This window comes from Netta rufina, assembly GCF_964035555.1.
Source record: "Netta rufina genome assembly, chromosome: 11".
NCBI classification, from domain to species: domain Eukaryota; kingdom Metazoa; phylum Chordata; class Aves; order Anseriformes; family Anatidae; genus Netta; species Netta rufina.
In genome coordinates, this window is record NC_140134.1 from 22,746,955 (window position 1) to 22,762,047 (window position 15,093).

The 15,093-nt window shown below is 40.5% G+C and overlaps 1 protein-coding gene across 2 annotated transcripts in view; it reads left to right on the forward strand.

The window, feature by feature from the left end:
* IQGAP1 (IQ motif containing GTPase activating protein 1) overlaps positions 1-15,093 on the forward strand; it is a 61,378-nt gene that overhangs the window by 4,945 nt on the left and 41,340 nt on the right. For both annotated transcript variants that reach the window (XM_084293301.1, XM_084293300.1), the window contains exons 3-6: positions 10,306-10,462; positions 10,804-10,881; positions 12,121-12,197; positions 14,363-14,430. In XM_084293301.1, the coding sequence (XP_084149427.1) occupies positions 10,306-10,462; positions 10,804-10,881; positions 12,121-12,197; positions 14,363-14,430 (380 nt within the window). The remainder of the gene's footprint in view (positions 1-10,305; positions 10,463-10,803; positions 10,882-12,120; positions 12,198-14,362; positions 14,431-15,093) is intronic.

Genomic DNA, 15,093 nt, shown 5'->3' on the forward strand with positions numbered 1-15,093 from the left:
GGACCTACAAAGATCACCAAGTTCGACTGTCTGACCTCTTCAGGGCTAACAAAAAGTTAAAGCATACTATTGAGGGCATTGTCTTGAATGCTTTTTGGATGCTGACGGACACGGGGGGGACATCAGTCACCTCTCTAGGAAGCCTGTTTCAGTGTTTGACCGCCCTCGTGGTAAAGAAATCTGTTCCTAATGCCCAGTCTGAACCTCCTGTGGTGTGACTTTCTGCTGTTCCTACATGTCCTGTCATGGGTTATTGGGGAGCGGAGACCAGCACCTCCTTTGGTGTTTCCCATTTTCAGGAAGCTGCAAGGAGCAATGAGGTCCTCTCTTGATCTCCTCTTCTCCAGACCAGATGGCCCAAGCATCCTCAGCCTGTCCTTGTAGGACATGCCTTCCAGCTCTTTTACCAGCCTTCTTGCCCTCCTCTGGTTGCTTTCGTGGACCTTAACATCCCTTTTATATTTTGGAGCCCAGAACTGCACACAGTAATCAATATGAGGCCGCACCGGTGCTAAATACAGCAGGGAAGGAAGTCATGTTTCTTGACTGGCTGACTATGCTGTTCAATGCACCGCGAAATGTAGTTTGCCCTTTTGGCTGCCAGGGCACACTGTGGCTCATGTTTATAGGAAAGAAAACAGATCTTGTACAAGATCAGTGCTGGCAGAGTATAAAGGAGGACTCATTTTCAGTACTTCATTCCAGGATTTTAATAGTTCATGCCGCTGTAAAATACTTTTGAAGGGGCTAGGAGGACTCCGCTTATACTATAGTCTTTCAGGTACTTCATAGCAATTGTCACTACTGCACATCTACAGAGGTTGCTTAGGTACTAGCAGATAATAATTTTCTCTCCATGCAGACTTGGATGAGGTGGGACTAGTGAGAAAGATAGAAATGTATCTCAAAATCACCCTGTCCCTCTGAATAAAAAATCTTTAGGATCGAATGCTGAGCTACAGGGAGAGATGAATGCCATTATAAGTCACCATGCATGCTTGAATGAGCCCCAGAAAAACCACTTAGACATTGGCTTCAGAGTGGATGCTTTCTGAGATGCTTGTATTCTATTCAATTCTTTGTCCAGACTTGACAAGAAAGTTAGGCAAAAATGCCTAATACAGGCCACAGCTTTAATATTCTCATTAAGCTGATGCTTATTCGTGGAGACTTACTTAGCCTTTGGATAAATAATCTTTAACTAAAGTTTCTTGGCTGTCCTGCGTCTGCTTCCAGCTATTGCCTCAGCATTGACAAGGCTGAGTGGTTAAGCATTTGTTTTTGCTGCACCTTGTCAGGAATTATGTTTTTCCTGTTTTGTCCCAGGGACAAGCCTAGTTGTTGACATTATCTTTTTCGAAGAAGGGAGTGACAGATGTGTCATTCAAAACACAAGTAGCGGTAATACAGTCTCCCACTTTGGCAGTCAGAGCACTTACTTTGCTTAATGGCCTACAGGCTGTCTATACACATGCGAGGGAATTCCTGTCTCCTATAGCTGAAGCCATACCACTTTGCATAAGAGTTAAAGATTGCATGACCAGAAGGAAAGAATCAGGAGTCCTTTGTTTAGTGATTAAAATACACAGGTGAGAGCAGACAGGCTTGAGTTCATGCTCTATTTCCAAGAATGTTTTTCATTACTGAGCAGTCTTTATAAATTGTCTTTTTTGTTTTTTGTTATGAATTACTGCTAGTATAGCCAAAAAGAGGGCTTTGGGCTGCATTGCTGGAAAAGAGTTTTAACTTAAACAAACAAAAAAACAACACCTTGAATTCAAACAGTTTATTATATTTAAAATTTATGTAATTGTCCTGAGATTTTCTGTATTTACTTCTTTGCCGGTAGTGTAACTGAGATGTAATGTGTGAATTAGGCACTGCAGCGTTTTGCTTGTGCTGCTAATGGCAGTGTCTCAGCTTTAGGTATGGATTGGAGAGTTTCTCATCTTTTTTCATAGTGAGAGATTTTCATATGAAGCTATATCTCTGAGGAGACTTAATAGTGGAGCAAGGTATCTAGTGCACATCACACTCTCAGAAGCCGAAGAGGTGAATTTTCTAACATCAACGTCTGTTCAGACAGTGGGAGGTGATTGAAGAACAAATCTTATCCCTACCCCACCTCCCCATCATATTACAATATAATATCCCATTCAGACTGGGTAGTTTATATCATTTTTTATAGAACATAAAGGCACCTAAAGGGCAACTAAAATGATATGAATATCATGTTGATGGGTTAATGTGGGCCCACTTCTCCAGTCTGTCCAGACCCCTTTGGATGGCATCTCTTCTTTCTGTCGTATAATGTCACAATCCTTGATAATACTGTGCTGGGGGAGAGAATAAGTCAGTAGGTGAGAGACTGATGCTTTTTTTTTTTTTCTTTTTTTTTTTCCCCAATCATTGCTAGTGGAACAATGCCTTATTTCAAAATTTGAAGATAACGTTATTTGAGAGACTGGCTGCCTGACAATACCTGTTGTTTAGATATTTACTTTTGTGTCTTCTGAAGGAACGCCTGGTTCTAAAGTGCAAATAATGGTACTAGCTGCCTGTAGATACTCAAGGATCTTGTCTTGGAGGGGAGTATGCATTTAATACTAGTTATGCTGACTGACTAGAAAGGTGAATGTATTTAATTTGGACAAGCTTCAGTAAAATTGGAAGGCCTACATTACCCATGAGGTTGTGTGATGAGATTGGAGAGTTAACTCTGGCTTAAAGATGATCGCTTCCGTGCTAGGGAGATGGAGGAACCAGAGTGGGAATTCTATAGACTGTAATGCCTCTAGTGGTTTCACCCTGATGGGCAGCACCTCTCTCTCATTGCCCCTCTTCAAAGGAGCGGGGTGAGACTAATATTAAGTGCTTATTAATAACAGACTAGAGCAGTGAGAAACTAAAAGCAAACGAAAAACGCCTCCTCCTCCCCCCCCCCCCCCATTTTCTGCCTCCCTCTGAGCAGTGCAGGGGAATTAAGGCTGTGGTCAGTCTCTAACACTTCCTCTTCTGTTCTAGCATAGTCTTATTCTCATCTCTTTGCTTCAGCATGGGGTGCCTTCCGTGGGATGCAGTTATTCTCAAACTTATCCTGCGTGGGCTTCGCACATGCTGCAGTTCTTCAAGAAGTACTCCAATATGGGTCTATACCACGGGGTCCCTCCTTCAGGAGCATACTGCTCCAGTATGGGTTGTCATGTCCACACCCCCACTGGGTGGTAGCTCCTGCCAGATCACCTGTTCTTATACCGCCACCTCCACAGGCTCCAGTGTGGAGATTTGCTCTGCTGTGGTATGCCATGGGCTGCAGGGGAGTTGAGTTAAAGGATGATTATCAGAGTCCAGCATTTGCCTGTTTCAGATCCCTGCTAAGAGCTTTCACTGAAACAGCTTCACAAAGTTGAATGTATTTAATAAGGCAACAGATATAACAGATTTGCAATTGCTGTTGATAAATACACTTACCGCTGTAGTGATAATATATGATAATAGTGCTAGCAAAATGCTATCCCTGATATTCCTCACCAAAGGGTGGAGGTGCAGAGGTTACCAAGAAGTTGTCCCTGTCTTGAATCACAGAATCACAGAATTTTCTAGGTTGGAAGAGACCTCAAGATCATCGAGTCCAACCTCTGACCTAACGCTAACAGTCCCCACTAAACCATTTCCCTAAGCTCTACATCTAAACGTCTTTTGAAGACTTCCAGGGATGGTGACTCCACCACTTCCCTGGGCAGCCTGTTCCAATGCCTCACAACCCTTTCAGTGAAGAAGTTCTTCCTAACATCTAACCTAAAACTCCCCTGGCTCAACTTAAGCCCATTCCCCCTCGTCCTGTCACCAGGCACGTGGGAGAACAGGCCAACCCCCACCTCGCTACAGCCTCCCTTGAGGTACCCATAGAGAGCGATAAGGTCGCCCCTGAGCCTCCTCTTCTCCAGGCTGAACAAGCCCAGCTCCCTCAGCCGCTCCTCGTAGGACTTGTTCTCCAGGCCCCTCACCAGCTTCGTCGCCCTTCTCTGGACCCGCTCAAGCATCTCCATGTCCTTCTTGTAGCGAGGGGCCCAAAACTGAACACAGTACTCGGGGTGCGGCCTCACCAGAGCTGAGTACAGGGGGACGATCACCTCCCTAGCCCTGCTGGTCACACTGTTCCTGATACAAGCCAGGATGCCATTGGCCTTCTTGGCCACCTGAGCACACTGCTGGCTCATATTCAGCCGACTATCCACCATCACTCCCAGGTCCTTCTCTGCCTGGCAGCTCTCCAACCATTCCTCTCCCAGTCTGTAGCTCTGCTTGGGGTTATTGCGCCCCAGGTGCAGGACCCAACACTTGGCCTTGTTGAACTTCATGCAGTTGACCTCAATCTTGGTGGAAGAGAAAGTCACAGCCTCTTCTAGGTTTCCAATTCCTTTCCCTCCGCCCCAGCTTTTCCTTTTTCTTCTCTCTAACTTCACCTTCTCTCTTTTTAATCCGTTTACACTAACTCCTAATGTTCTTTTATATCCTGACCTTATCTGTTCCCTCCCTGTGGTGATGTTTAGCATGATTTGGGTGAAGAGTTGAGTACTGTAGTCATATCTGTTTAGCATATGCTTCTTTAAGCTCATTAGCATGTTCAGGGGTGTGAACTTTAATATTAATTTTACACATCGAATCAAAAGGTTTCACTAGGGTACTAGGGCCCTCAAGATTCTGTTCTGCTGCCAAAATAGGGCTGTCTCACCAATATTAGACTCCTTCCTCAGCAGCCTCTCACATGAAGCTTGCAGACCTCCATCCACAAAGTTTGTATAAGAGAGAAAAACTGCTTAATTCCCCTTCACTTAAAGCTGGTGCTTATCTGAACAAATCTGACTGTTCTCCACAAGGGGGATAGCCTGCTCCATCATGGACCTCTCTGCAAGCTGCAGGGGAACTTTTCTCTTTTCAGTGGTCCCCAACAACAGGACAAGAGGCAACAGGCATAAACTGAAACAGAGGAAGTTCCAACTGAATATGAGAAAGCACTTATTTACTGTGAGGGTGACAGCACTGGAACAGGTTGCCCAGAGGGGCTGTGCAGTCTACTTCTCTGGAGATACTCAAAACCCGTCTGGATGTGATCCTGTGCAACGTGCTCTAGGCGATCCTGCTTGGCAGGTGGGTCAAACTGGATGATCTGTAGAGATCCCTTCCAACCTCAACCATTCTGTGGTTATGCCTTAGTGCCTGGCGCACCTTCTCCCCTTCTTCAGTGTCCTTGGTGTCTGTGGAATTGTTTTTCTCTGCATTTACTCACAGCAGGCCCCTTTTGGAGCTGGCTGGAACTGGCTCTTATCTAATGTGGGGCAGCTTCTAGACTCTCCTCAGAGAGACCACCTGTGCAGCTCCCCTGCTACCTAAACTTTGCCACATAAGCCTAATACAGCAACTGAATAAATGCTGTTAAACTACAGTCAAACAAGCAAAAAAAAACAAAAAACAAAACAAAACAAAACCTCAAGGTTTCTGTGGAAACCTTATTGATGGCATAGTGTTCTAATGTCTAAACACTGCTGCCTATCAACCACGTTTATTTTTTTCAATGAGACTTGAAAAATGCTTGCCTTTCACTTATTTTTGTCTTTTTTAAGGATGATAAGTATTAGTTTTAACATGAGCATAAAAAGTTTTAAATATAAACGCTTTTGCATAATGCTTTTCAAAAACATTCTGTCCTCAGGTCTAGCATAGGGTTAAACTATGCTGCAAGAAGGGGGAGCATTATTATATGTAAATTGCCCTGGTTTTGTAGTTACATTAACACCCACTTAGGAACTTGTTGAAACAGGTATTAGAACATGGAGAAAGTTTATGTTCTCATTACGCATTATTTGTCTTCATGGAGGTGCTTAAGCAGAACTTGCTGCAACTGTGTTCTTCAGTAAGGTGTTAAGTTAGGTGGTTGTATGCTCCCTCTTTCCTTTTAGGTCTTCCTACCTTTGAGCAAAGTGAGTGTTCCCCCCACTCCCAAGGTTATTCAGAAGAGAATTGTGAGCTTTATTATTAGCATTTGGACTCTTCCAGGGTTCAAGTGACTCAGTGTCCTCTCAAGAGTCTTTGGCTCTAATGATCTAAGGTGTGTAAGTGACGTTGCAGAATCGCAGAATGGCCGAGATTGGAAGGGACCTCTGAAGATACGTAGTCTGACCCACCTGCTGAGCAGGATCACCTAGAGCACATTGTGCAGGATGGCATCCAGGCGGGTTTTGAATATCTCCAGAGAAGGAGACTGCACTACCTCTCACGGCAACCTGTTCTAGTGCTGTCACACTCACAATAAAGAAAATTCTTGTCCCACTCACAAGGAAGGGAAAAGATGGTTGCTTGAGCTGGTTGTAGGGAGATTGGACTAGATAATCTCAAGAAGACCCTTCCAACTTCAGAGACTCTGAAAGTTGAGTAGCACAGGAAATGCAGCTGTGTGTTGTGGGATAGGGGAAGAGCATAATTTAAATGATAGTAATGAGCTTGCTTTACAATATCTTTTGGATAACAGGCCAGAATTTTTAAACTTACGTCATGTCTTTTCTATTACTCATTCAGTTGCTTTGCACATTTTCTAGAACTTGAAGAAGAATAAAGTTTCTGAGAAGAAAGCAGCAAAAAGCAGGAATTTAGTAGTTGCAAAAAAATGAGTTTCCTTTTTTAGCTCACATATGGAAGCTGGCCAGGTATTCCCAGAAACCTTTTCTTCCTTGTAATGCTATTCCTTGATGCTTTTTCCAGTCTCCATATACTGGTTGCAGTTGGAAGCCCCACCTTTTCTCAGACTCAGACTGCCCTCCACAGTGTAATATGTCTCATTTGGGATTTGAGGTGCTCTCCCAGTCTTACTGTTTGATTCCCAATTCTTGATTTGCAGCAGAAGCAGCCTTGAGAACATTCTGTTCAAGAAGATGTGGTGACTAGTATGCTTTTAATCTTTTTGGTAGTGTTTGAATTCTTAATTTTAAAAAGTACTTGAGGAAATACAGCAGTCTAAGTCTCAAAGTACTGCATTTATTTCACATCAGAAAGGAAAGTATGGTCTTTCACTATCGGAGCCTGTTCAGAAGCTTACAGGAAAGCTTTTGCTTTCCATGCTAGACTAGACTCAAATTAGCAACCTGCTATATATATATATACTTTTTCCACTTCAAAATTGTTACCATCTAAGTGCACCATATCTGATGTGATAAGTAGAAGGTAGCTGAGACTTTGAGATTATTAGTTCTGTTAAATTTGTACTAGAGAGACTGAGCATCCTTTGCGTTGTGAAAGTTTCTCTAATACAGACAGGGTGTTTTGGTTTTTGTCTTTTCTCATGTGTAGTCTCTGTCTATGACTTGTATGTGTCCCGAGTTGATGCCTTCTGCACTCATATCCCTTTACTACATAAAATTTGTAAGCTGTTCATATCGAATACCAAACCGATGTCAAAACTTGTTGAACTGTTTGTCTTTCTGCAATTTGTATTTTCGTACTTTTACTCAGTTTCTTACTCCCTTAACATGACCTTTGGGTTGTATTTGTTTTCCAGTTAGTCATATAAGTCAGTCCTCTGACTTCAAGTTATTATTTTTTTTTTTTTTTTTATGAAAGCAAGTAAAACTGACAAGAAACGTAAGAGACTTGAGGCTTGGAAATGTTGTTGTATTTATGTATCTTTCCAAAAACTTCTGTGTGCTTCTCCAGAACATGGAAGGCAACTTCTGTATTTCTAGAGTATCTACTCTTGGAATGGAGGAAAAAGGTGTTTCCCTTTCTGGATGTGGTGTTGCAATGTCCTGTTTCAAGGGACTTTTCAAGCAGTGCTCAAGTCTAGTCATTTTTGTGTAATTTGTCACAACTACTCCAACCAGCTACTTGTTTCCTGATTGAAAGTTCCTCCATGCGGAGTTTCTATAATCTGAATGTTCAGAGCAGAGACGACAACTGCCATGGTGTACGTTTTCTAAAGAGTTTTTTTTTTTTTTAATGGTTTATTAAGAAACTTAAGTTTGGGAACGTGAGAAAGACTAGAAGTGGGTGAGGAGGCTGGAGAATGAGAAGTTGACAGAAGCTGGAAGATTCTGGTGTGTTGTCCATTTCTTGCTGAGAACCACTCCCTTGAACTATTGCTGTTATGGGAGGGCTGCCAGCAGGAACATAAAACTGTTTTCTTGATGTTGTTTTGTGAGTGCTAGTTCCTGAGAAATGTGGTTTCCCTTCCCTTCCCCATCATTCCATGCTCTGCTGAAATTGTCACTTTTGGAGACATCTCATTGCTGTCCTGATTTTATGATCAGTTAGTGTGGCAAGCTCATTGAAAAGCTTCTTGGCACTTTTTCTTGCTTGTGTTAGCTTTTCAGAGGTGTCACCTCAGTTGTTTGGAGCTGTAGATGCGTCAACTGTGAAGAAAAGGCTTTCCTGGGCAAAGAGGGAGAACCTTAAAATTACGTAGTTGTTTTCATTCAGATGGAAGAATCAGTAGAACTAAGATTTGGGGACAGTAACAGTGGCTTATTCTAGGTACTTAATGATGAGCAGCTGTGAAAATTTCATAAGTTTCCTTTTGAATTAGGTTTTCACAGTGTGTGCCCTCTGGAGAGAAATGCAGATACTTAAAATAATGTGAATAACCAAAGCAACAACAGTAAAATCAAGCTGTTTATAAAACCTATATTGAATCATGAGAATCCTTTCTATAATGAGTCCGTCAGAATAGCTCTCTGCTGAAGAATCCACAAATTGGAAAAAAAACGTCTGGGACTAGATCTTGAAGGAAGAAAAAACCCAAACTCAAACAGAAGTGCAGGAGGTATGAATTAAGAATGTGGGGACTTAATGCTGCATTTACTTTATGGTCATTTTCTAGATGCTCTTTGGTGTAGGCAACAGAATTCACAGATGATGTTTACTTATCCTCAGATGTTTTTTTCTATTTGACTTGTACCTTTAATCAAACACAGAATTTGAGCAAAGAACAAAGCACTAGTGTTATACTTTCTCTTTTAAAGAACAATGGCTTGTTTATCTTAAAAGGCAGAAGGCTACTTTATGCACTGACAGACAACATTGTATACTAATGTTTCAAGTAGAGACCAAGAAAAAATAGATTCAGATGTGAGAACTTGACTGGCATTCCTCTTGAGTTTTAGTAGCAAAGGTGTACAGTTTATCTGAAATTTGTTTTCCCAAATATTCTGTTTATGTTAGCAGACTTAAAAATGGAGGAGTTGTCACAGAAGAAGAGGGTGGCTCTGTGGTAGCTTACAAAAGAAGGAAAGCCTTAGGAATAGCTGAAAATAAATGCAGGCAAGACAGTTAAGAAGACTACCTAAGACTCTGTATCTGCACTAGTCGAAGTTATATTTCATTTGATCATTAAAATGTTGCAGCCTGTGAGATTTTCCATTTTCACAAGTGCCTACCTGCCTTAGGTAATTAGAAATGCAGTTTACTGCCTTATCTGGCCTTTTCAGGAGAGAATAAAAAGTGCCCGTGGTGAATTCGGAAGCATCTCATCTCCTTAGGCTACTTCTACAGTGTTTTGTAATTGAAATCAAGAGTAAACTGTGCAAAAATATCGCCAAAATTGAAAATAAATGTTTGTTAACGTATTTATTTTAGTTAATGCAAAGAAATCATCATGTATTTTCTTGCTCAAGCTCAAGAGATCACTTTTTTTTGTCATGTTTTCACCTGTTACAGGTTATGTAATTTTTAGCTCTTTCCCTTGAGCGTCCCTTGAATGCTGGACTGAAAATTGGAGATTCAGAAGCAGATTTACGTAGAATCGAGTAGTTCAGTTGGAAGAGACCTATGAAGATCACCAAGTCCAACTGTCTGACCTCTTCAGGGCTAGCAAAAAGTTAAAGCGTACTATTGAGGGCATTGTCTGAATGCCTTTTGAACACTGATGGACACGGGGGAGACATCAGTCACCTCTCTAGGAAGCCTGTTTCAGTGTTTGACCACCCTCGTGGTAAAGAAATCTGTTCCTAATGCCCAGTCTGAACCTCCTGTGGTGTGACTGAACTGCAATAGCACCATTAAATTAAATGAGACAGAAGGCAACAAGAAAATCAGTTGTTATGAGGAGGCTTAATATTTTGTCTGAAGCATTACTGATTAGTATCTTAATGACACACCTTCCGATAGTGCTATAGCGACTTTCAGCCTCTGCGCTAAATAAATACTATGCTGGAGAGTAACATAGCAGTAACAGCAAGGCACTTACTTGGCATAGAGTTGTGTTCACAAATTGGAATTATATTTAAGTGACCTACTTTGTTCGTCTTGCATTTACAGATGGATGGAGGCCTGTCTGAATGAGGAGCTGCCCCCCACAACAGAACTCGAAGAAGGCTTGAGAAATGGCGTCTACCTGGCCAAACTTGGAAACTTTTTCTCTCCTAAAGTCGTTTCTGTGAAGAAAATCTATGATAGGGAACAAACTAGATATAAGGTGAGAGCTGCTCTCTGGGTATTGGATTAGGTATAGTTTTACAATAGGAAAACGTGCACGTGGATGTGCGGACTGAATAAGCAGAAAGTTACGTTATTTTAGTGTTACCTGAAAAACTCCTCCTTCACTTTAGAACATTGGGTAAGTGAGGGGAGTGGACTCTTAGCTTTATGTCTGTGCTTGTGTTCATGAAAGAACTTGCCCTATTATAAATAAGCAATATAATTGTACATAGAAGACTTCTTATGCCTTTTCTGTAAGAGTATGGTTTCCACCATCTGTCTTGTCAGTTGTGATATTTTGTCTGCCCTCCCTCTTGTTTCTGCCTATTTTTATTTCAGGCAACTGGTCTTCATTTCCGGCACACTGATAATGTAATTCAGTGGCTGAATGCCATGGCTGAGATCGGTCTCCCAAAGGTAATTCCTATGTTGTATGTGTTGATAAGTATATAATCCCCAAAAAGCTTTACATTCTGTGGAAGCATTTGCTGTTTAACTAAAATCGTCAGTCTTCTATATAGTTGGTTCTTCATTCTCTAGATTTGCATTTCTATAGAAAGTCCATCCTAAAATATGCTGACATACTTCATTCTTCTGTGAGAGAATGATTAGGAGAAAAATAGTTTGTTCTTCTGTACAGTATCCTTCATATCACAAGTCTGGCATACCATCTGCATTCTGTTGAGCAATTTCTGAGCTACAGTTAGATTGTGGTAGTTTTATGGAAACCTACACTGAAAGAAGCAGTGCACCAGAAAACAGTAGATACTCCATTTTTTCAGATTTGCCTATGAAATTTTTAAATTAATTTGAAATATGTTCCTGGTGTAACTTAAATATGAATTATTGGCTATACTAAAGGAAAGAATGGCCTGATACCTCAGAGGAGTTCAATAAACGCTATTGTCTGAACATATATGGAACTGTGGTAGTTCGGCACTGATAACCAAGTTGCCTTAATGGATTCTAAGTGTATTATTTGTTTGTTTTCTGTAAAACGTACTCGGTATCACCAAAGCAAGCGTTGCATAACTTAATCTGCTCTGTTTTATTTGGATATATGCTTGCAACTTGGTTATTTTATATTTGGCAAAGTTTTTCAAATAACTTGTTGAGGTTTAGTAGTTGAGCCTTGTTGGGATTTTTGATGATCTTAAAGGAATAAATTTGGGATTAGGAAATATCGAAATACCCCTCAGTAAGTTTGCAGATGACACCAAGCTGGGGAGAAGTGTCGATCTGCTGGAGGATAGGAAAGCCCTGCAGAGGGACCTGGACAAGTATTTTTGTCCAGACAAAATCCTCATTCTCTCTTCTACTGCAAGTATTTTTTCATCGTTTTAGCTTTCACCAAAGTCCCCGTTAACATCTTATGGCCTGGTATCTTGGTAGGCACACGAAGGAAGGATTGTATGCTTTCACGTGTGTAGAACTTGGGCAGGGAGAAGGAAGCCTTGGTTTGGGTGAAAGAAACAAAAGGAAAGATTGACACTTAAAATAGGAGAGATGTTGAGCTAGGGGCAGAGAAGCTCAAAGAATTTTGTTTGGTGGGCTGCTTCATTAATGTACTGCAGAAGACCTGGGCTTATCACAGTTATGACATTGAGGTATATAGAGTGAGTATTGTTCAGACTGCTAACTTTGTTTTATCTTCAGATATTCTACCCAGAAACTACAGATATCTATGATCGCAAGAACATGCCACGCTGTATCTACTGTATTCATGCACTCAGGTAAGGTGTACTAGGCAGAAGTCTAATTGCTTCTGAAATCTGTTTAAAAAGCTGAAAGCTAAGGGGTGGAGAGCTGAGCTGGAGGGTAGATGGGGACAAATTCTTTAGCAGAACTGTTGTACCTGATTGGAGCAAAGATCCACGTAGCCCGTATTTTGTCTCAGACAGTGGCCAATTCAGATGCTGAGGAGAAAAATAACCAATCAAGTATGTTGTGACTACTACCTTCCCAACACAGTTCTCCCCTTCCTCTCTACTCTCTGAGCCAGAGATTAACAATAAAATAAAATATGGGGGCATAAAGGAAAGTTTGAAGCCTTAAAAGCTGTCTGTGTGAAAGAACATACTGGTCTATTCAGAGATCAGTCAGTACACTGAACAAAATCTAGTAGGATCACAGCTATGTACCGTAGTATGTGTATCTTGATGTGTATCACAGTAAGTGATCAAGCAGTAACTGTTGCTGAAAGGTCTCTTAAATTTTAAAATCTCACATAGACAGTGTATGATAATTTATATCCTTGAGGAAACTGGTAGGGGCCCCTTTGTTGATACTTCCCAATTTGATGGGATGACACGTTAGGCTTCCCGATTCTGCCTCCTCCCCCTCCCTTCCTGGCACCTGGCAGCCTGGTTTGGATGGCTTTTGGAAGATGTGATTTTTACATAAGAAGGATTCCTTCTGTAGAATATAGTGGGTGATTTAATGCTGGATTGCATACATTAGGATCTTCATCTGTTTGCTCAGTTTCAGTTCTCTAGAACAGCTTGTTCTGCTGTTTGATCTGTTGCCAATGCACAATCCATACAGATGGCTTGCATTTATCTGAATGCTATTTGGATTGTTTTAGATCAAGTTGTTATTTATAGAAATGATGAACTTGATTCAAGATTATATCTAAAATGAGTTATCACTGTAGAATAAGTTACTCAAGAGTTTGTGTAGACCTGTGATGGGGTATGCTGCTGCTATCAAGAGGTCTGTTCCTTTTTGTTTAAGTTCTGTTGAAGTTTCTCCCTTGCTAGCAGCTTTGTAGCTACTTTATTCCTAGAGTTGGCTAGCACAAGTTCTTGTTACATGTTTCTTGTTAGAGCCTGGCCATTTTCTATTTTTTTCCTCCTATACAGCAGTCAGAATGGTGGACGATAACCAAGTTTAGTTAGAAAATTAGGCTTGCTGCTGAAGTCTTTCTAGATCATATTTAGGAAAAGAAAAATAATTCAGGGAGGAAATTGAATAGTATTTAAGTTAAAGCTGAAGAATTTATAATCTTTAATAATACCTTTTTACTACTTAATTGGAAAAAAAAACAAAAAACAACCTCTTTCATCTGAAATGTTCTATAGCTGGTTTCTCTGCAAAGGCAGACTTCTCACGATTGTGATTTTTAAATAATTTTGCTTACCATCAAAAGAGAAATAGTTATGCCATGTACATGTAAACTTGGAAAAGGATATTTAAAAAAAAAAGCTTCTTATTTTTTCAGGCATTGTGTACCACTATTTTCTGGTTAAAGACGTAGAACACTGTGTTGTTCACATTCCATAAGTCATAGGTGTTTCTGCCTAGTGCTTGTGTTTAATAAAAATAATAAAATATTGCTTAGATCTGTAAAGATTGGAGATTTAGATTTTTATGAGTTTAGGTCATGTGAAAAGGTGAAATTGTCTGTCCTTTCTTTGCCATGCAAGTCAGAACTGAGTTTAGCCTGAGGAATGGTTATGTTTTTTTAAATAATTTATTTTTAATGTTCCTGTATAATTAGATATTTTACTAGAGGGTACATGAGCTGTGCTGAGCCAGCCTGACAGGCAAGAAGGATGAACTTGTTTCTCTTTCTCCAGTCCTAGCTATCCTTAGCTGTGTGGATTTATCCCTCCTTAGTAGCAGTTCCGTTTCTTGTCAGGCTCCTTTGTGAGTTGGATCAATACACTGAAATTAAAGAAAAAAGACTGAGTTAATATGTTAATACCATTTTAGTAAGTTAGATCAGCTTAGTGAAGTCACGTGCAGCTGAAAAGGGAGGAAGAAGAGAGTCAGCTCTCATTCTGTTGGTGATGTATTATGCTGGTTTACCTGAATGGTTCCTTAAATCTTTATTTCCTAAAATTGTTAGAACCATGAGGAAAAATTACTAGTTCTGATTGATTATTTTCTTTTGCAGCCTGTACCTGTTCAAACTGGGTCTTGCCCCGCAGATTCAGGACCTATATGGGAAGGTAGACTTTACAGGTAAAAAGAAAAACTGTGCTGATGTTGTGTTGTAGGCATTATATAGATCAGTGAAAGGGTTGTTACTGTGGGAGTCCTAAATGCAAATTAAAATCAATATTAGTGGCTGTGAGAAGTTCCAGTAGTTAAAGCAAAAGATTTGTTTTGAGTGCTTCTAAGACAGGTAGTTAAATAGTCATTAGTTCACTAATCATTACTTTCACAAATAACAGTTGCTTAATATTTCACCGCTGTTGGTGTAGGATGCTTTAGGCTTGCCTTCATCCCATTGGGAGAAGTTTTAATCTTCAAGTTGGTAAGCAGTTCTGAGTTCCCTTAAGAGTTTAAAGTAGAGCTGCTTATGTCCCTATGCCTCATCAAGATTTCAGTTACTTGATTTGTACAGGAGTGTCAAATTGTGTGTTCTGCGTTTTCAAAATTACTGCCTGAGGACACACACTAGATTTAAATGCTTTATTTTCCTGCAAACCAGTTATTGATTATACCTATAAAAGGCTAAACTAACAGCACTGTTTTTGAGTTATGTGGTGTTTTGCAATAGCGTGTCTCAATATCTTCCATTTCCCTTTCATATCCTCCATATCCCCTTTTCTCAATGCAGTCTCTCTGCAGGAAAAAGGAATGCTCAAGTATCATTTGTGCGTTTTCCTGACTTCCTATCAT